At 39.7% G+C, this 23,387-nt stretch overlaps 1 protein-coding gene across 1 annotated transcript in view; it reads right to left on the bottom strand.

The window, feature by feature from the left end:
- LOC145684639 (uncharacterized) overlaps positions 1–23,387 on the bottom strand; it is a 74,326-nt gene that overhangs the window by 11,433 nt on the left and 39,506 nt on the right. The window contains exons 4-5 of the mRNA XM_081757029.1: positions 19,906–19,988; positions 9,446–9,599 (exon numbers count right to left, since the gene is read on the bottom strand). Of these exons, the coding sequence (XP_081613155.1) occupies positions 9,446–9,599; positions 19,906–19,988 (237 nt within the window). The remainder of the gene's footprint in view (positions 1–9,445; positions 9,600–19,905; positions 19,989–23,387) is intronic.

Here is a 23,387-nt window from a genome sequence, read left to right as displayed (position 1 = left end):
AAAACAATTAGAAATTATACTTAGGTTTGTAAATTTAAATGTTTTCCTACTTTTCTAAATTTCTGCCGTGTGAGTATGAAGAGTTGTCTAAAAAAGCATTGCAACATTTGATGCCTTTCCTTATCACTTACTTATGTGAACAGACCTTTTCTGCTCTTTGCAGTATTAAAGCCTGAATAGAAAGCGAAATCGTCTTAATGTGGAATCGGACCTAAGATGACAAAATTTATTCCGGATTTCAGTGCAATTATGGGAAAACAGAAAAAATTTCATTCCTCATATTAGTGACCCCACATTTGAGAATATTGTTTATCAAGAGTTTTTTTTTTTTTTAAGTACATTGATTTTCAGTCTTGAAAGTTACTGTATTTTCATTTGGAATTTCGTTCACTAGGAAACAATCATATATCTTCTTTAGAATAAATTATTTATTGCAATATTTTTCTTGTCAGTCGTAATTCTAATCAGTATAGTTTTTAATACCATGTGAAATTTCAGATAGCATTGCAAGGGGGTCCGCGGATCACTTTCCGAATGAACAGGGGGTCCGCGGATCACTTTCCGAATGCACAAGGGGTCCGCGTTATCGGAAAGTTTGAGTACCACTGCTCTAAACGATTAGAACGGTGATGCCATGTGTTGGTGATAATAGAGCCTTTATAGTCGTTTAAAGGAATGCAATCTTATAACGATAGTTATGCAAGCCCGCCTAAATAATAATAATAATAATAATAATAATAATAATAATAATAATAATAATAATAATAATAATAATAATAATTTCTTACCCCTTAACAATATAATAGTAACTAACATGAAATAAATGAGTTACAACTAGATGTGTCATCTTGGAAGTTAAAACATGCAAGTTAAATGCAGACAAAAATGCAAGTTAATACATTCTTTATGATTACTAGCTTACATTAGCATCAACATTAGTTGCTAATCGAAACTTTTACACTGAATTTGAAGAATTTACTATGTGTTATCAGGAACATGAAATCAATCATCCTTGTGGGGAAACATGACGTTGATTTGATCGTGAATATCATATCGTCCCTCTCGAGACAAAGGGGCGTATCTCATTTTTTCATCTTTCCCACGAGACAAGTTTAAAGATTATCGTGTTCTGTCAAAATGTGATTTGATCTCGTAAGTTACATATCTGACACGAAGGACATCAAACTAAATTTTAAAATAAGAACGATAGAATAAAGAATAAGAAATAGTTCAAGCTTGTCTCCTGGAAAAGTTAAGAAAATGAGATACGCCCTTTTGTCTCGGAAGGGGCGATATGATCGCCCATATCAAACGTTCAGAAATCGAATCATAGATTTTCTCTACAAGTTGCGATAGTTTCAATCTTTTTTTCTTTTCTTTTCTTTTGTAATCAAATTTTTACTGAAACAAGAAAACATTGATCCCGACAAAGAAAATAAAAACATTGTTGTACATAGTGAATAAACTAACTACTGAACAGCTTGTTCTGTACCAGCTTTCAAAAAAAAAAAAAAAAAAAAAATTGCATAACGTAATGCAAGGCAGAATTTGCAACCTCAATTATAACTTCTATGGCTATTATCGCAAACTAAAACGCAGATTTTGCGTTGTACCGACGCAAACCGTTACGGAATGGGGGTATTGGTGATCACGAAGAGTCGTGAAGCTTGATCTAGATTTACTAATTTTATCACCCAATAGAACGCAAGAGTGTGTCGCGGTCGTCAACCACCAACCATGAAGTTTTGCCAGTGCCGTTTCTCGCGCTGTACGGAGAACATCTGATTGTAGTGTTGTAGGAATGCTGCTAAGTTTCATTTTGTTCTTATTCTTATTGCCATTATTTTATATGTTTGCTATTATTATTGTTAGCATTTAATTCGAATAATTGTTAAGGGTTCTTATTATAGTTCGTTACGTAAATGTTTAAAGCTCGTTTTTTATGTTTTCTAAATTTGGTAACATTACTGGTGCACTTCTCCTGTTTCATTTATTCTCAAGTGTGCGTCCGGAAGACTGCTTCAGGAATCGTCCCGAATTCTTCTGAGGTACCACACCTACGAGAAATAAGCTATATGATTTGTGCAGAGTCCAGACTTCAGAAGTCGTCGCTATCACTATAGTAAACAATGAATGGTAGCTTCTAGAGCGACCTGAGTTTCCATATGGTGCGACAGTGGCGTATTTGGCGTATTTAGGGGAGCTTCCGGGCTTAAGCTCCCACCGAAATCTTACTTACTATAGTAAAGTATATGAAATATCTTGCAGAATTTTCATATTTTCAGGCAAAGCCCACCCCCCACGAAACAAAATCGTAAATACGCCACTGTGGTGCGAATAAGTACTACTTTTCAGAGATAGTCGAATCAAAATGCGGTTTGACCTGGGCAAAATTGCAACCTTTAATTTTACACCTGTATTTTGTTTAGGTACCTCACCTGATGAAAATATCCAAAATCCGACAAAATCGGACCACGGGAACACCCCCAAAAACGGTTTCAAAATGGCCGACCATGTTTTTTTTGAAAAAATCGTAGACCTTTACGTTGGCGGCTCTAGTAGTCCTCTTAATTGACACAGAGACATGAATGATACCTCATTGGAACGCTCATAGACCACAAATTCCAACGAAGTGACTTTTGTACTCATCGTGCCAAACCCGTAGAAGAAAAAGAAGAAGAAAGTTGATTTTTGTTTTTTAATTGATATTTCTTGGACCCTGGCAACACTGTACGTCCTCATACGCCGGCAGAAAAATTCCCACGCGCAGACCAGACATCGGTAACAATAATATAAAAAATGAAGGACGTAGGTTCAACAGTAAGGGAGATAAAAATTCGGAACCGCGGACAAAGAAGGGTCACTGTGTATATTTTTTACTGTGGTCTAACTTCTGTTCCTTAGATCTAGCATCCTCCCTAATTGTCACAGAGACATGAAGCATACCGCGTTGGAAAGCTTATGGAACCCCCTTGCTCCCTGTGCCCAAGCTGTAGAAAAAGAAGAAGAAGAAATCTTTAAAAATTGGGAAAATCTACACTTTTACCTTTCTTGGGCTCTGGCAACCCTGATAATCGTTCTACGCATGAAAAAATCTTGTTTCTTTCTTTAAATCAAAGGTCGCTTTAATATAAGTACTATACATAAAACAAAAATATTCTTAAGGAAAAGAATGGGAATAACGAAAGACTTTAAGAGGCAAATTACACATCGACATCGTCATTGCCTACGCTAACACTGTCCTCACCATTTTCATTTAAACAGTTAAGACATTCAGTTTCTTGGCATACGCCACAAGCAATAGCAAATAGAAGGTCATACCATAATACAGTGTACAAGGCAATTCGTTTTATAGAAACATAACACCTATATATAAAGCAAAAATATTCTAAGGCAAAAGAATGGGAAGACGAAATACTTTGGGAGGCAAATTACACATCTACATCGTCATCGCCTATGCTAACACTGTCCTCACCATATTCATTTAAAGAGTTAGAACATTCAGTTTCTTTGCACACACCACTAGCAATAGTACATGGAAGGGCATGCTTTCTGCAAGTATAATACGTTCTTGCACACCCGAAATTACAGTTGCAATGAACAATGGTGAGCAAATTCCATACCCATCAAACACGACGGTTGATGTGCCATATTTACGAACCGTATACTCAGCAAATGATGCAGCGATATTGTCGTACGAACTGCCTTTACACCATGGTAGTCTATGTAACAGAGATCCTCCGTCTAAGACATACAGAATATTGTCTGGCTCCGTTCACTCAAACTGTGCGCTCTGCTGCTTGCTGAACTCTCGTATCGCATAGGCCAGTGGGGCTTTGTCTGCCTTACGCATCATGCTGGGTGACTCAAATAAAGCCGGTGGGTAGGCACATAATTCATGCGCTTAGGTCTCCTCTAAAGATGTGCTGCCTGCATTAGCGACAACTAACAGTCTTTGAAACAAAATATTCGAATCGACGGAGATATTGCTGTTGCTTTTAACACTGCTCGCGGATGCTAGAGTTTTGACTTTATCTGCACGTTTCCCCTTCACAGTGAACAGGTCTTTACAAGATAGTTTCTTCGCATGGTCTGCCCCAACTGAAAATAAATTATGAACGTTGACCGAGGAATCCGGTGTGACGCCAGTGGCAATGTTTCTCAACGATTTGTCTCCGTCAAATGGTGAAATGGGCTGCAGTCGTGCAAGCATGCGACGTGTGTCCTTGATATCACGTGACATTCTTGACATTTCGGCTCCTTTATGTTGTTCGCTAGTGACATATGCTGTATGAGTAAGAGTTTGCATCGCCAGATTGTACTCGGAGCATGCTGGCATTGAGAGCATCCACAAAGATCGTTGCATCTCCGACATTCCACTCCCATGGGTTAGATAAACCTCCAGTGGATTTTAGCGATCTCATCAGAACCTGCTCTCTGACTAGATCAGAGGACAACCCAGCCCAATAACGGTTGCTTCTTCTAATAACTCCGAACCCATTTTGAAAGCTTTCGTGAACGTTGGATTAAGCGATGGCAGCGTTAACATTGTTTGCAGGTACAAGCAAGTCGACTTCAAATAATTGAAGTGTCCTGCTGCAGCGAAAATGGGAATGCACTCTGCTATAGCATCAAGCTGATCCTCCCAGCTTCCTATTAGGTCTGCTGCCACAAGTTTCCTTGCTGTAGTCAACATGCGCTGGTATGCAAGAAACAACTGACTTTTTTTGATGTGTTAATAAGTTCTGACTTTCGTGCTTCTATTTTTTCTCGGGCTTCTTGAAGAAGATGTGAAGAACTAGCTCCAGTTACAGTAATCTCACTCGACATCAGACTCTGATAGAGAGAGTAAGCATCGTTGATAGTTCTGTGTGTTCCGTTATCGGTCTCCAGAAAAACATTCTGCACAAGCAATGCACTTAATGCGAGGTCAACCATCATGTGCGCACGGAAGGCTCTTGCTACGGACTTGCCACTTAACATATGTACAACCGAATTTTCTCCATAAAACCTCATGCAAGATTTCAAATAAGCCTGAACCATCTATCAGGGAACCAATTGCTCCTAGAAGGTTCATGAGAGTATGAAATAAGCCCAACAGGACAACCGTGCCCTTAATACTGGTGTTATGTGCTCTGTCATGCAGGATACGTGAAGCTTTCCTAAACAGTGGTTGGTCTAAGATGATGATTGGTGTGACTTCATATTTTCTCGCAAGATTATTCAGGTACACTAAAGTGGAATAGATGCATGGCATATAAGATGGATGGAGGTCAAGAATCGGTAAGCAGAGAACAGTGGATTTCCCTAGATGATGAAGAGATGGATCTGCGTGAATGGCCTGCATCATTCCTGACCAGTTTGGTGTGCGTGACGGAAAGTGCCAGGAAAGTTTCCACAAAATATCCAGGGAGCTTTCTTTCGGTGATGGTGCTGTTACCAGTTCACAGTTGACCTTTTCAAGAATAGCCCTGGCTTCAGTGTAGGCGTGAATGGGAACACTGGCAAGGGACTTCACATCAGCATCAGAGACGGGCTTCCGAAGAATGGTTAGACTGGTAGTGGTGGATGGAGTAATGGCCGCCAACATTTCTATACCATGGAATGTGCCTAAACCACTCAGCGTTTGGAGATTATGGTCTACATTATCCGCTTCAAAGAGGAGAGTCTGGTCTGCTGGCATTTCGATCACACGATTACCAAATGTACTTGCAGCACAGCGTTCAAACCGCTGCACTTCCGCATATGAAGAGCAAAATCCCAGGTGATGCAGCCTGTCAATCAGGTGTTTCTATCGATAGTGGTGGTGCAGCTGCACAGCAACACCTAACTGCAGAGGAGCTAACATATCTCTTGGTCTGGCTGTTTGCATCAAACACTGGCCAATCGATGTTATTTTGGTTTCATTGCCCTTTCCGGCAAAAAGTATGGCATAGAATAGTTTAAGGCTAGGTGGAATGTACTGAAGAAATTCCTGAATGCTCAAGTCGCTGGGTGAACGATATGTAGTTTGGATTTTATGTCGCTTTTGATCAGTCGAGCTACGGTTTCTATTATTCTATTTTTTTCCTTTTCTTCATCATATTCTCGTGGTAAATCACGATATGCCCGTAGAATGTGATTGGCAGTTTCTCGAAGTGTAATGAAGTCGTTTTTTCCACTGTCAATAGAAATTATATTTTTTTCACCGAATTACTCCATTAGTTGACGCTTCATGTGTCGTCCGTCATATGCAATGTGATTAGTCCCTACAAGAAATGTGCCCATTTCTGTAACAAGTTCTCCCACAGTTAGTTTCTCATCATCGTGCTCTTCCAAATAACTACAGATGCGCTGAAATGCTCGGATTCTCTCATCATTTGTAGGTCGGCCAGCCCGAAATTTTTTTGATGCTGACTGATTGTCGGTGCAGTATTGTTGAGGAATTGATTTACCTGTTCGAAAGTTGATACTACATGATCTGTGATAGACACAATCTCCAGCATGAAGATCAGATGAGAAGTACTCAATTCGACCTCGGACAGTTTATGACCCGGTATCGTTTCGTTCATTGGAACACTTTAAAATGTTGTGTGGCAATGCTTGTGTTTTCACTCGCACATTTTCTGATTTCAACACGTGACGGTCATCAAATAAGACAGGCGTTCCGCAAAACAGGCAGTCACTGTTGCTGTTGAAAGACCCATCCGACGAGCGAGTAACTCGTTTTTGCATTGGCGATGACGTTTTTCTTTTTAGGGCAATCGCTATATCTTTTTATCAATGTAACGTTTGCGATAAGAGACATGAACCACCATACTTGTAGCGGCGAGAATGTTACTACCGCGAGCCTTACTGGCATTGTTCACACCTTCAGCTCCCTTTTCTTGAAGTGTGATGAGGTTATCGTCAGGATCTAGGCTTCAGTTCACACAAACAGATGATACACAAACGTGTAAGGGAATCAGCCATGGCTCTTCAGTGTCTAGGTTCATGCAAGACTATGATATGTAGAAAAGCTTACGGAACCCCATTTCCAACGACGTATCGTTTGTGCCACCTATACGCAACGATTATCAGGGTTGTCAGAGCCCAAGAAAGGTAAAAGTGTAGATTTTCCCAATTTTTAAAGATTTCTTCTTCTTCTTTTTCTACAGCTTGGGCACAGGGAGCACAAACGATACGTCACTGCAAGGGGGTTCCATAAGCTTTCCAACGCGGTATGCTTCATGTCTCTGTGACAATTAGGGAGGATGCTAGATCTAAGGAACAGAAGTTAGACCACAGTAAAAAATATACACAGTGACCCTTCTTTGTCCGCGGTTCCGAATTTTTATCTCCCTTACTGTTGAACCTACGTCCTTCATTTTTTATATTATTGTTACCGATGTCTGGTCTACGCGTGGGAATTTTTCTGCCGGCGTATGAGGACGTACAGTGTTGCCAGGGTCCAAGAAATATCAATTAAAAAACAAAAATCAACTTTCTTCTTCTTTTTCTTCTACGGGTTGGGCATGATGAGTACAAAAGTCACTTCGTTGGAATTTGTGGTCTATGAGCGTTCCAATGAGGTATTATTCATGTCTCTGTGTCAATTAAGAGGACTACTAGAGCCGCCAACGTAAAGGTCTACGATTTTTTCAAAAAAACATGGTCGGCCATTTTGAAACCGTTTTTGGGGGTGTTCCCGTGGTCCGATTTTGTCGGGTTTTGGATATTTTTATCAGGTGAGGTACCTAAACAAAATACAGGTGTAAAATTAAAGGTTGCAATTTTTCCCAGGTTGAGGGTAAAATTGCTCTAGATTTCCTGGACTAATAGCGTATGTAAATAGTATTTATCTTCCTAAAAAGCTAAACTTAATTATTATGACTATTTAACATTGTAAATAGATGTAATACTCACTGGTAGTTTAGCTTTAATAAGTTTTTTATTTTTTATTTTCATTATTATTATTATTATTATTATTAGGTATTATTATTATTATTATTATTATTATTATTATTATTATTATTATTATTATTTCACTATGCAATTTTAGTTTTAACTCTCGAGTCCACTTTCCGTAATCAACTAGCACAACCCCCCTTTTTGGGATCCAAATTCTTCCTAGTTGCAGAGTAGAGCTTAGCTCTGGTTTTTAAATAAAATGTTTTATTTTGTTATTTTTGTATAGAAAAATGTTTTATAACTGTGGTATGATACCTACGTTATCTGTTTTTATTTTCTTTAAACAAATAGTATAAATATTGTTTTTTTTACAATAAACAAAAAATTTTTACAAAATACGTGTTAAGATTTTAAATACTTTACAATACTATTACTACTACTTTGGCTTCCACATCCCTATAATGGGGCCGACAAGCGAACCTATAAGATTTGATTTCAGATATGAGCTTATTACGTATGTTCTTGTACCCTTTTGTTTTACAATTAATTAGCATTTCTCAAAAATACTGTAAGTTGTGAAATTGGTTTGAAGAAGAGGTCTTTTAATTTATTACATCTGGAATTCAACGTTAAACTTTAATCATAGCAAACAAAATAATGAACTCACTCTGGATAATAGACAGTGTAAGGCATGCTATACACTATGAGACGAATCCTAGGAAATCTCTTACGATTTTTCCTAGAGTCAAAATCGCAACGTGTATAGCATTAGATCGTATGTTAAATCGTATGTTCTGAACGATCTTATGAGATTTCTGTTGTTTATAGCACGCTGTATTTCGGGAAGATTTCGATTTAAGCGATATCAGGTGAGAAAAAGTTAAAACAAATTTGTTTTCTCCCCGCCAGCAAGGATGCCATTTGAGCACTTACTTATGCATACGAGGAGCACACATTTTTATATAATACAAAGTCAACGCTATATCACAACAGACATGCAAGGCATAAGACACTATAAAACATTGCTGGCCGTTGTGTGACCTGGCACATCTTCGGAGTATTTGAAACAGAATTTTAATAATCCTCGGCCATCATATGTGGGTGAAACAACAAAAATGAAGAGTGGTACAAGGGCTGTCCCCCTGTATTGCTAATTTATATTGTGATTTTTTGTTTTTCTTTTTTTGAGAGGAGTGTAATTTAACAATTCAGACAGGGAAAATTTTCACAAAAGAGTAGGATTTCCTACGAGATATGTCGTAACATTTTTCCGAAGATAAATCCGAAGATATTTTCTAGGATGTATCTCAGTGTATAGCATGCTTAATTCGCTCTTTATTGAACTTCCTCGTTGCTACGTGGTTAGTGTATGTGCTTTCGATAGGGAGACCTGGGTTTAATTTCCAATGGAAGTTTACGTGGTTCGGACTTCACGTTAAGCTCTAGATCAACATCTCATAAAACCTCGGTGTTGAAACAAATGCTACTCTCCAATCTCACTATCCAATCGCTCTTTGCTTCAGCACAATCTACATAGAATATACGATTCTAATAAGTAAAATCAAATAGGACTTACCATCAATTAATAACATAATGATTATAAAGACAACCCCTGCTGCTTTGTATCCCTGATTGAAGACAATCACAGCCAAGATAATTAAAAGAAGATCGGCAATCACAACAACCATCAAATGCCAAGCGAGCCAAGGAAGAATTAAAAATAGCAGTTCCTATATAAAAAAAAATCATTCATAAATATAGGCTACAATAACGAACAATAATATTTAATTTGCATATTGTAAAATTCATTTAGTTTATAAGGGTAGAGCAATTAACACAGTCGGGATTTTGGACTTTCCCTTCACCTTTTATTACAAAAAGTCTTTCTTAAATACAAAATTATAATAAGTAGTTCCTCTAATATATTGGGTAAAATTAAGATAGGAACCCGGTGACCAAGCGTCGTGGGTTTTTGCAGGTGAGTTTTCTCTCGATGACCAAGCGTCGTGAGAGGGGTTAAGATGAGGTCTCTCTCTCGGTGACCAGGTGTCGTGAGAGAGGGCAGGAACCCGGTGACCAAGTGTCGTGGGCTTAAGGATAGGTACCTGTCGGTGACCAAGCGTCGTGAGAGGGGTTTTAGGTGGTTCGATCAACCTGGGCAGATTGATGCTCGATGAGCAATGAGCAATGTTGTGGCTTGTAGGTCAGAAGTACCGGGCCGAAGCCCTTGCCTCCCATCTGAAGTGTGTGTTTGTTAATGGTGTTGCAGCGTTTCTGATGTTGGAGTCTGCTGCTGTCGCAGACTTTGGCTTGTGAAGATATGCTCAATTACTGGGGTTGAGGCATCCTGTGGGATCTCCTGGCTGGAGGCAGTGGTCTCGCTAGGTCGGTGACTGCAGGGTTTTCGTGCTGTCGTGTTTGGGCCCAGAAGGTTGCTGAAAGCTTTCGTCGGGTTTCGCTGAGGAGCGGTAGATTGAGGTCCTCGTGGATCTGGTCGATTCTTGTATAAATCGTGTGTCCTGTTATTGCCATTGCTGCCCTATTCTGGACAACTTGTAGTGGTCTATGATGGCATTGCGTTACGTGTTCCCATGCTTGGTGGGCGTAGAGCAGGAGTGGGCGTATGTATACTATGTACACATTCCTTCTCGCCTCATGGGACAGTTGTCTGGTGAGGAAGATAGGCAGCAGGGCACGGAATCTCCGGTTCGCCCTGTCTGTGGTATCTGTCAGGTGCTGCCGGAAGGTGAGTTTCTGGTCGAGTACCCAGGTATCTGGCACTTTGCTGCAGTTGGAACGGTGTCCCTTGGTACCCAATGTTGTATTCCTTCGGGGCACGTTTCCTGTTGAAGTCCACCAGGGCAGTTTTGTCCGTATTGATCTTTATCTTCCAGTTCCGCGTCCATGTCTCCAGGAGAGTAATGTGTCTCCTAAGAGCTATTTCCGCGTACCTGTGGTTCTTGTTGCTGGCCAACAATGCAGTGTCGTCCGCAAACGTCGCTGTCATCTTTGCGGTCGTAGTGGGCAGGTCTGCTGTGTAGATGTTTACAGCAATGGTGAAATTCATGACCCTTGTGGTACTCCTGCTCGTATTAGCCTCGGATCAGTGTTTGCTCTGGAATGACAAACTCGGAAGCTCCTGTTAGAGAGGTAGCTCTTCACTATTCGGGTGAGGTATCTCGGAATGCCAGCTGAGGTCATCTTATGCAGAAGTTCATCATGCCACACCCGGTCGAAGGCTTTTTCCACGCCCAAAACCAAGCCTAGCCTATATCCACCTTCGTTGAATTGGTGGGTGATTGTTTCTACTGCTCAGACCAGCTGCAGCGTGGAACTGTGACCAGCTCGAAAACCGAACTGGTGGTGAGGGATGATGTTCTGGTCTGCGACGCACTGTCTCAGTTTCTTCTGGAGGATACGCTCCACAACCTTGCTGAGATGACTAAGCAAGCTTATGGGACGGTGGTTTCTGAGGCCCGTTTTTGTCCCTTTCCATTTCGGAATCATGATCAGGCGAGCTTCTCTCTAGCTGGTAGGATAGTGGCCTGTTTGTAGTATTGCGTTGGTGATATGACACAGGAGTACCATGACTTTGCGCGGAGCGTATTTGATTGTTGCTGGTGGAATTCGATTAGGACCTGATGTTCACCGTGTGTTGAGCTTCCTGACAAACTTCTGGACTTCTCTGGGTGTCACTAGTTGGTCTGCTGGGCACGGGGTAGGTTGTTCTAGCTCCTGTATGCTTCTTTCCACGATTTCTACTGTGCGTCGGTCGGGCTGTATATTGTGCTCCTGGAAGATATTCTCCCAATGTGTTGCAAATAGGTCTGCCTGTTCCTGAGGTGAGTACACCATTCCTTGAGGTCCGCGTAGAGGCTGAGCACGGGGTGGTCCTGAGGGTCTGCTCAATGAGCGAAGGAGTCTCCAGAACTCTGGAAATGGCGTACCCATTTCTAGGATTTTCTGGTGCCACTTTTCCATGTTTCTCCTCTGGAGTCTCTTCTTGACTCTGGTGGTAAGGTCGTTCCAGAGAGCCTTGTATTGTAGGTTTCGAGTTGTTTGCCACCTCCATCTGACCCAGCGCTTCATATGGATGAGGGCTGTGGTCCTCAAGTCACCAGGATCCGGCTGGGTTTGGGGTCTGTCCCTTGTGGTGGTAGCCAGAGTAAAGGCAGATTTCATCGCAACAGTTGTAACGTTCCTCTTTGAGCGTTACATTTTCTCAAAGAGATTATTTGTGGAAATGTTTAATCAGCTCTTAGTTAATGTTATTTCTTTTATATTTCTCAATTCTCGACTCTCATGAAGGATTCAAGATGGTCGACAATTGGGCCAGTGTGTGTAGCTATAGTGTGCTACTTTTCTTTGTATGTCTATGTTTTGCGTTGAGCGGCTTTTGAGAATAGCTCTGACTGTTTAAAAATAATTTGAATTTCGTGTTTGTTTAAACAGAGGGATTAATTATAAACATACATATATAAACGTTTATTTATATAATTTTTATTCCCACTTAGTTATATGTGTTTTATTATTAAAGTTGTCGTTTCCATACTATGCTCTGATGCGCAGTATGGAATGAACAATCAGGAAGCGAGCGGGCTGCGGAGCCCTCCCTCCTTTTGTCTTAGCTTCTTGTAACGAACATGGCGGAAGTTTAGTGAGAAGAATAATTTGTCCATGTCTTTGGACATAAATTTACAGCGAGTTGTGCAGTAAGCGGTCGTTCTTTCTATTATCAATGCCCTCTTAAGCATTGCTGTGGTCGAGTAGTGTGTTGGGGGAGTGAACATGTAGTGGACTATAAAGACTTCATCTAAACCTGCTCAGCATGTGCGTGTCTGACGTATTACTGGGATTGGTGTAATACTTGTTAATCACTGCTGTGATGAGAGTTGAAGTTCAGCGAGCTCTCCAAGTTCGTCTCTAGGACTACATTTAGTCGTGCGTAGCCTCGTCCTTTGATGTAGTGATTCTGTGGCATCAGATTTCTTAATAAGGGACTCCGTCCTATGTTACTGGTTATTGGTCATACCTGCTTCTGTGGAATTTAAACGTCCCTGGACTGCCAATGGACAAATGGTCCTCCTCCAATTTTGTTGAAGTTTCTTGAGTGATTCGTCGCCTATTCACTCACCAACAGTGTTGTGGCGGCTTCGTAGCGAACTTCTGTCTATCTGGCGAAAGTAGCGGTGAAATGTGCTTACTTGGCATTAACTAAGGAGGTTTCATCCTTTGGTCAACCTGCGCCGAAGTTATGGTTATGACTGCTATATGGTGAGATGTTGGAGAAGTCATTGGGACCGGTCTGGTAAGGAGATATTGGTCACTGTTTCCAGGTAACTATGTTTACTGTTCTTTATTCCGTCCTGTGAAGAAACCGATATCGTCCAGGAAGTTAAAAAAGAAATTTGTCCACCGTTTATACATTTGTTCAAGTCGCTTTTGATCACAATATCTAATGTCATAATATTATTATCTTCGTGTGTTCATTTTATTGCTACAGATCGTTATAAGCAAACAATAATATACATTATAAATTTCTTGGTTCTCCAGTGCATTCACATATTATCTGTGTGAATTCACAATGTCTATAATATTGTCAAAAATGAGTCTTGTCAATAACATGTCCGAGTAAACGAAAGTGAGTCTCTATCCAGTAAGTCGAACCATACGCCGGCGGGGTAGTCTGATGTCAACACCGTTTCTTTCTTGCTTTGAATAAAATCATTTTCCAGAGTTGCCTAGGTATATAATGTATTACTCGCTACCATCTAGCTCATGTTTGTCCAGTAGCGGGCATTCCGTATTGTTTATTTTCTTAAATGCTCCGTTTGATAAAGTAAAGAGAGATTAGTGATGGCTAGCTCATGTCTGTCCAGTAGCGGGCATTCCATATTGTCTATTAATATATATATATATATATATCACAATTCAAGTATTAAGTCGCCGCACTATAAATTTTGTGTAAATCCTCTAGTTGTTTTCGTGTTATGTTTAGCTGTAATGCTGCTCACTAGTTCAGTGAGGCTCGCCAAGACGGTGGGTATACGATACCGCTCGTACTTCGATGCGATAGTGTCAGGAGTTGAGTCTAAATTTCATTGGCTGGTCTTGTACTTCCCATAATGTTCCTACAGTGTGTATTGTTATTACCGCCGCTGTTGATTGTAAATTATGTTGAGGGACATGCCCTCCAAACAGCTGGGTGCGGACGAAGTGGAAATGTTATGTACAAAAAGGGGGAAGGTCAATCGACACAGCCGTAGGTCTACTCTCTCTCTGCAATGAGATGTTTACGAGCAATAATGTAATTGGTAATTTTCTCTCTGTGAAGTAACCTACCGAGGATCTTGTGCTAATATTAAATTGGAAAATGTAAACAACTCTCTCACTGTTATTAAGGGTACTGTTTAAACCTTGTTATTACTCATCTTTGAGTTGTGTTGGCGTTAGAAGTTTGTAGAGTCCTTTAACTGAATACAGATGATTTTTTTTCCAACTGAGTCTAGCTATCCATGTTCATTAATTTTAACGAGAGTTTCAATATTATACGTTATTACAGGAGAGCTAAATAAACAGAGTTGCAAGATATGTGGTGTTGTCCTGAATTATTTTTTTCTTTCCTCCTCTTCCTCGTAATCGGCGATGCCATTAGTGTGCAAGAGTCTGGAGTTGAATAGCGTTGTGTTTACTGGTCTATAATTATAGCGTAAGAAAGGAATAATATCGGCGACCCAATTTTTTTTCCTTCCTTTCTTTTCAAGCTGGCGATACCAGCCAAAATTCTAAGGTAACGTAAAAGTAGGACGTTTCACAGTTATGTCCTGGACTGCGGTGCCGATGTCCTCGGGAGTTTGTAGAGGATGCCTGGGGTCAACCATCTCTGCTAGCAGTCTGGTGTACTCGTGCCAGTTTATTTCCTTGACCGTTGAAATCCTGCGGGATGAGACGTGATGCCTTGTCGCTAGAGTGAGTACCACCGGAATGTGGTCTGATTGGAGATCGTCTGTCAGATCCGGGCCCTCCGTGATGGCTGCGTTAGCTGTGAGCGTCATGTCAAGGACATCAGGGAGTCCCCTATTCCTTGGGAAGTGCGTTGGCTCCCTCTGTGCTGCTGATAGGAGGTCAATCTGCCTGAGGAGCTGGTGGAGGCGCCGGCCGTTTTGATTGGAGACTCTCGAGTTCCACGTCGGGTGTTTGCAGTTCAAGTCCCCTCCCAGGAATACTCGATGGCCAAAGTCTTCTTAACAGCTGCAGATCTTGAGCAGTAATTTGCCTATCCGATGGACCGTATACTGACAGGATGTATAAGGGGCCATCTGGGGAATGGATTGTGATCCCTGATGCCTCAATGGATTGCAGCGCAGGAAGTTGGAGTTTGTCATGTGGTATGTGCTGCTTGATGATCACTGCTGTTCTTCCTTTGGCTCAACCCACTCGGTCGTTGCGGCACACAGCATAATTCCGGATGCGTAGCAGGTCGGGTGGTTTGAGGAATGTCTCCGAGAGGAGAGCCACATCAATGTTTTCTCTGGTGAGGAAGTCATTGAGCTAAGCTCGCTGTTTTTGTAGTCCTTCTGCGTTGAAGCAGGCAATTCGGATGTCTCGAATCAGCCTCATATTAGTCGGTACCATCATCCAGGAGTGAAGTAGCGACTTGGAGGAGGTTGATCATCTTGGTGGTAGGATCGGTAGCTTGGGGTATCTGGCGAAGTCCGGTTTTCAGCCGGCGAGGAAGCGATTGAGGTTGAGTCATGCTAGCAGGTCCTGGATTTCACCCAGTGTGCCTAGTAGTGAGACGAGTTCACCTCCGGTTTGTGGATGTTTGGTTGTGTGCATGCTGCTCTCTTTTATCCTGGAGTGTCGGCTGCGATCGGTGATCTCCGTCTTGCCGACTGCTGGCGAATGTGGGCGACTCCTCTTCGGGTCCGTCGTCTGCGTTGTTTTGTTTGCCATTAGCATGTTTTAGTACACATGGTTATCGTATGTTATGGGGAAATGCGGAACTTTACAATACTTTAGAAACATATGTAAGGTTTTAGTAACACAGAGTGGATGTAAAGTTCAATACTAACGACAAAACTAGTGTTGCCCAGAAGACAAGGAATTTCATAAGTCTCGTGAGCAACACTAGTTTACCCTAGACTTAAATTTAAAAAATTGTTTTAGAGTTACATAATTCATATTAACAAGATCATCTTCTATTGTTAGTTATATTATTGGTTTCGTCTTTTCTTGGATGATTTTTTATATATTTTATATGTAATAGCCTATACGAATGATGCCATATACAGGGTGTTTCAAAACAACACCGACAATTTTTAGGACGTGATTCCTGACACCAAGATAAGAAAAACTATAGAACAACCCCCGACTCGTGCTAAGTGCACAAATGCTTCCTTTCGGAGTTATAGGCTGCCGAAAACATGAAAAATGAACTTTAAAAGTCCATAGCTCCAAAACTATGGGACCTACCATAGTCGGGTCAAGACTTCAGTTAGGAACTAGCATATATGCTATCCAAAAATACATGTTTCAGAATCCTAAGATACTCACGCAACATTTTTTATAGAAAGAGTTTGGATACGGACATACAATTTGCAGTACTCACCAAGAACCTCTACAAAAATTGTCGCGGAAGTACCATAGGATTCTGAAACTTGTACAGTTGAATAGAACACATACTAGTTCCTAAGAGAAGTTTTGACCCGACTGCAGTAAGTCCCATAGTTTAAGAGCTATTGGTCTTTAAAGTTCATTTTTTCATGTTTTCAGTAACCTATAACTCCGAAAGGAAGCATTTGTGCACCCAGGTTGTTATAAACTTTTTGTCTCATCTTGGTGGCAGGAATCACCACCCAAACGTTGTCTGTGTTGTTTTGAAACACCCTGTATATGTAACTGTTTCGAGAATACATTAAAGGTTTTTGTTATTAGTTTAGTTTAAAATGTTAGCTTAATTTCAGTACAACATATAGTATAACAATCAATTGTAAAACGCGTGGTCAAATTGATCCCCCCATTAGAAATATACATAACAGATACAGGCTTGGTACTTCTAGAAGAAAGAAAGGAGGGGTTTATTGTTAAAACTGTTTTTAGTATGAAGAAGAAGAAGTAAAGAAAGAAAAAACCAAGGATGTCATAATATAGAGCAGCGTTTCCCAACCTTTTTCTAGTTGCGGCACACTACGGGTGTAACTTGAATTCTCTCGGTACACTTATAAATACATTATTATTATTATTTGTAAAAATGGGAAACCGTGATTTTTTTGTGATTACTAATTGTCTCCTCACAGAGAAGAAAACTCTATCACTGGTTTTCCCCCGTGGTAAATTATTATGCTTATTTTTCGTTCTAATTTAAAAACAGAAAACAAATGCAATGAATTATAGGACTCGTGTTTTTAAAAATACATTTTTTTTTCGAAAATGTATTCAACCTTTCACGAAGAAGGAATATCATTAAATGACGAACGACCAAACAAATCTATTGTACTTTTAAAACACAAATGTAGGTAATTTGTATGGATGTTTGCTTCTTCGAAAGGACTGAATGATATTTTAAAATTTCATGCTACGAAATAGTCTGCAACAATAAAGAGACAATAATGATCATAACAATGATAACAAATACTTTTTTTTCAACATTAAAGTCTACAGAAAAGTAACACATTATGAAACTTATAATTTAGTAACATGGTTAATTGAGTTAAATTACAATTGTTTAATATGTGAATGTTACAATTTTTCAAAAATAAGTAAAACAAGTTGGTGCACGAAGCAAAATTAATGTGCAACTTGAGCTTGATGTTCTTTCATAATCTTCTTCAATTCTGGACGGATAGTTGAAAAAAAAACTTATATCGTGTTTCGGAGTTAACAGTTGTGACCTGTTCTTACACTTAATTGTGTTCATTGAGAAAATCCTGCTTTACTTTAGTAGGATGTAGAAAAGGGAATGAGAACTTTCACAGCCTTTGTAAAAATATTCTCTCTGGAGAGAAATCCAGAATGATGCCATATCTTGCTGTGAGTACTTGAGCTTCAAACCTCGGCCATTTCTCACATCGACCAATTCACTTTCTTCCTGTACATTTAATTCTGTTGACTGTAAGACATAAGGCGCAAAGGAGTCCCAGTAAATTGAAGTCAATTGAAGGATAGGAAAATACTTCTCAACATTGGTGTGTATGAGGCTCCGACAAATAAAATTCTGTTTTCGAAATACTATTTGCTACACAATAATGTGTATATACAATAATGTATTCCAGTATTTTTTTCCGTTGTGGAAGTTCATAGCAATGTGAAATATAAATATACATTTTTCCTGTCTTGCAATTTGGTTGTTATAGAATTAATAATTTTGTTTCGATTTCCTAGCGGCCCACAAGCGCCTCATTCGCGGCACACCGGTTGGGAAACGCTGATATAGAGGATTTGCCCATAACTATACTTGCTCCCGTAACTCGATGGTCAGAAAACAAGCGACCATCGCTAAACTTGATTCGTTTCTCTCTTTCCCGCCATTAATGTTTGCTCAAAACATGTATATGAGCATGTGGTGTTTATTGCTTTTATTTTTATTTAAATTTTCGCTTTAACATTCAAATTGGTTACATAGGCAGCTTACGGGGTCGTGTTCATTACCTTCAATGGAGCTCGGGCTCACTACATTCAATGGAGGTGGGGCTCACTACCATCAATAGGCTCGTGCTCTATGACGCCAGTGGGGTGTGCACTCATTTGTGCTTGTGTTCATTATCTTCATTGGGGCAAACGCTCACTGTTCTCGTTGAGGTTCGCGCTTACTTCGGCTCGGCCACACATTTTTCAATCAGTTTCGCACTCACTTCTCAATTCCTTTCGGGTACGCATTTACTTGGGCTCAAGCTCTTACACTCAGCGGGACTCGAGCTCACTGATGTCAGTAAATATTGTACTCATTTGGCCCGCACTCACATCCCTCATTGAGGCTGTTCACTCGGGTTCGGGCTCACTAATCTCAATTGGGCTTGTGCTCATTCGCTTGGCTCAATTCCATCAACGACTCGAGCTCACTATCATTAATGGGGCTTGTTCTCACCTGAGCTAATTCTCGATTTTGTTCGAACACCGGTCATTACCTGTAATGAGCTCGGGCTCACTCAGGATGGCGTTCAGTAATTTCATTTGATCTCGCACTCGCTCAGGCTCGAGCTCCGTAGCCACAAATGGACTCATGTTTTAGCTTACTTCCCTCAACTGAGTTCGGACTTAATACCCTGAACGGAACTTTTCTCACTTCTCAGTTAGACTTGTTCTCACTTGGGTTTCCGCGCAATAATTTCGTTCAGGCTTGGAATCATTAACTATAATGAACCTCAGACTTATTACTAGCTGTGAAACTAACGCTCACTCGAGCACGGGTTTATTAACCTCAATTAGTTTCACGATAAGGTTCACTTCCGATTGACTGCTTAATTTCTAAGTAATAGCACGTAAGATATTTCAGTTTCTAACTTTAACTTACTGAACATAGGTTATAAGTTGAGTCAACAAAGATGGCGTGGGTAAACTGTGAAGTATGGCTTTGTGAGTTTGCAGTACGGGCACATCCTCTATGTTATAACGTCTTTGGAATAAAACACTGGCTTTATTCAAGGATGTATAAAATTAGAATCTGCCCATATGTATATTTTTCCTTTTAAATCAGTGAAACAAAAAAAACAACCGAGCATCGGCACTTCTGATTGACTACTCTCGTTTCCGCCATCGTCTGATTGACTACTTTCGTTTCCGCCATGATTGTAGGCTCAAATCATTGCGATCTTATTGGGCGAAATGGGCAGAGTAGGAGTGGCGAAACTGTGACGTATGGTTTCAAGATTTTATTGTAAGGGCAGATTCTGTATTTTATAACATCCTTGGCTTTATTATTAAAATTGTTTTAATCGGAAGAGAGGAAAAAGAAATAAAGAAAAACCGGTCGTTTTATTATCAAAATGTTTTTAGTCGTAAGAACTAGAATAAGTAAAGAAAGGAAAGACCTCGTACCTGTAGTACTCCAATCAGCATGAGAATATTGATCAGTATTGCAATCACACCAACGATTAAACCGACAATATTAATTGCTAAAACTGGGAAAGAAGAAAATATATTAGTATATTCGATTAAACATTGTTGAATATTGTGTACAGAAAAAAACATCATATATGACTTCTTGTAGATAATTGAGTTCATTTTGAGTTCAACGTCCCTTTCAGTAGCGAGGCTATATGAGACATGAACCTACTGATTAACGTGGAATCCGAACCACATGAGCTCCCGTCGGGAATCGAACACTGGTCTCCAACGCTAAAGGCACGTACGCTAACCGCTTAGCCACGAATGAGCTCTTCTTGTAGATAAGTTTGAGGTGCCGATATAAAATCAGCGAAAGGTTATTCATAATCTAAAGAATACTTTGTCTGTCGTATGAAAATCATCACCAAGATGCAGTTTAGAAGAAAAGTGCCAAAACTGGCGTGGGTAAGCAGACATACCCTTCTTTCTAAACTGCTAGGTGCTAAACCTTGCCGGAGATATAACAAACATATTTTACTATGTGCAGTCATAGCAAAGTTTGAAACCAATTAATATTGACTGCAGTTTTGTGTGTTTTATGTATGTTTGCTATGTGTGAAAGATTTTGTTAACATATCTTCACGAAAACAGCAGTACAACTAATGAGAAATAAGTTAGCACGTACAGTTTAAACTTTGAAGACCTGAAATCAATTTGATAATATTACTAACTGCGATTCTTTGGTGGAATGACATGTGTGGAATATAAGTATAGTATGTCATATCAACCGACATATTTATGTTCACTGGTCTGTAGTAGTAGTCCCCCCGTTATATTGCGCCGAGTCAGCAAAAATTTTCTCGATTCTGATTGGCTGAGAGAGGTCACGTGACTTTAGGCCCCGCCCACGCGGGAAATTCAAATTTTCAGGTCACGTGGTATGACGTCATGTCACCCTGCGGGGAAATCCCTCACCCTGGATTTTTGAAATTTGTTCCCTTTTACAGGTAAGATGTGTGTTTCTGATTGGTTGACAGAGGTCACGTGATTTTAGACCCTGCGATATTTGAAATTCGTTCCCTTTTATGGGTAACATGAATGCTTTGGTACCACGATGCTGATTGGTTGATAGAGGTCACGTGATCTTAGGCTCTGGGATTTTTTAAAAATCGTTCCCTTTTATGGGTAAGATGAGTGCTTTGGTACCACGATGCTGATTGGTTGACAGATGTCACGTGATCTTAGACCCTGGGATATTTGAAATTTGTTCCCTTTTACGGTTAAGATGAGTATGTTGGTACCACGATGATGATTGGCTGATAGAGGTTACATGATCTTAGACCCGCTACACGGTGAACAGGTCACATGGTATGACGTTATGTTTTACCCTTGCGGGGAAATCCATCACTAATTCGTTCCCTTTTACAGGTAAGATAAGTGCTTTGGTACCTTGATTCTGATTGGATGATAGAGATCACGTGATTTTAGGTCCTAGGATTTTTGAAATTAGGGTGTCCTTTCTGATGTATACTTTGGTATCTCGATTCTGATTGGTTGATAGAGGTCACATGATTTTAGACCCACCACACGGTGAACAGATTACATGGGAAAACCCCCTCACTCATTTGTTTCCATTTTACGGGTAAGATGGTTGCTTTGGTACCACGATGTTGATTGGTTGATAGAAATCGCATAATCTTACATCCCCACCCCAATGCTAGACATTCAGAGTGCTATGACGGCGATCCTGGATTTTAGAATTTTGTTCCCTTTTATGGTTATGCGTAAAGTTCCCATGGAGGGTTCAACCTCCTCCTTAAATAACACTTTTTGGTATCATGATATTGTACTGAAGTTTACATTAAATATTATCGTTCTCTTTGACAGATAAGATGATTATCAGCTTTCTTACCTTGATGGAGATCCTGTCCTTGAATTAGTAGCCTATGTCTCTGGAAGTAACAATGGTGAAAGAGGGGTGTCGCTTGTAGATTTCTTATAACACATTGTTGTGAGTTTAAGCGATTTTTTAAACGCTCAGTAAGCGCTTCATTAATAAAAACAGTGTTGCCAGATTTTTCTTACCTAAACTGCTCCGGTTCTTTTCGAAACGGTTCCACAGAGTGCAAAAAATTTAAACTAAAAATTTTTCGAACTAAAAAAAATTTCAAAACTAAAAAATTTTCAAACAAAAAATTTTCGAACTAAAAATTTTGAAACAAAAATTTCAAAAAAAATTTCGAACTAAAAAATTTGAAACAAAAAAGTTTCAAACAAAAAATTTTCGAACCCAAAAAAAATTTCGAACTAAAAAAAATTGAAACAAAATTTTGTCGAACTAAAACATTTTTTAAAAACAAAAGTTTCGAACTAAAGATGTAAATCACATCTAAAAATTTTCAAATCAAACTTTTTATCGAACTAAACTTTTAAAATTTTCGAACTAGAAATTTAAACCAAGTTTTAGAAAAACCCTAAGAAATGTTTCTCCAGGAATCGAACTCAGGTCTTTCAAACCAAAGATGTGTATGCTAACCGCTTAGCTATGAATGAATTCGGTTTTTAATCGATCTTGGTGGGTTTCGAACCATGGTTCTTGAAAAGGATACACATATACTTTAAGAAAATAAATCTGACAGTGCAACGTGGATTAAAATAAAATGCTGATAGACTTTTTTTTTTTGTTGACATAGAAGCACATATGATTGAAAATGCAAACGTCAGCGGATCGCATTACTTTAGTTTTACTACGAACGTGTCAGCATGATTCATGGAAAAAAAAGCAAACATTGACATTCTCGTATGGAATATGAGGAAAATGAAATGTCGTCACAGTTACGACAGGTAGTGACATGATCCTGGCAGAAGGGAATTGGCATCGGAATTGCGATACTATTGAGAAACGTGAATGACGTCACGATCGATTGTTACACATCGTTTTGGTTCGTGATTCATGACAAAAGCAGCGAGCGTTTTGATTGGTTCGTTGTGATGTCATTTTATAAATTTCCTCGTTTCTGATTGGTTGACGGTGACATCGTTTTCACAACGACCTAAATAAAAATCTAAATTTCATTTTTCAAATCTTACATCGCTCTCAACTATCGTGTGAGAAGGTCTGTTTTTTAAAAGTGTCTTTATTTAAGAAGCTTTACTGCACCGACTTTTTGTTCATTGAATTTGAGGTAAGTTCAGTGAGATTTTATTTTTCACACAAGATTCCAAAATCATTTTTATTTTATATTTGTGGGCGGATCACACATACACTGTTTTACTTTTAGTACGAAATATTTATGCTATGAAGGAATTAGTGGAATGGGAAAGTGGGAGTACGAATCAGGAACCTCCACACATTAAAACTAAGCACGATAAATGATATGGTTTAGCGTCCCTTTAGCGAGCACCCGTCGGGAATTGAACCATGGCCAGAAAATGTGTGCGCTTAGTTTTGAAAAGAATACATTACAAAATTT

The sequence above is a fragment of the Thermobia domestica genome, chromosome 5, assembly GCF_964235325.1.
Source record: "Thermobia domestica chromosome 5, izTheDome1.hap1.1, whole genome shotgun sequence".
Lineage (NCBI taxonomy): Eukaryota > Metazoa > Arthropoda > Insecta > Zygentoma > Lepismatidae > Thermobia > Thermobia domestica.
Note: the sequence above shows the minus strand (reverse complement) of the source record. Positions and strands in the feature narration are given on the sequence as shown.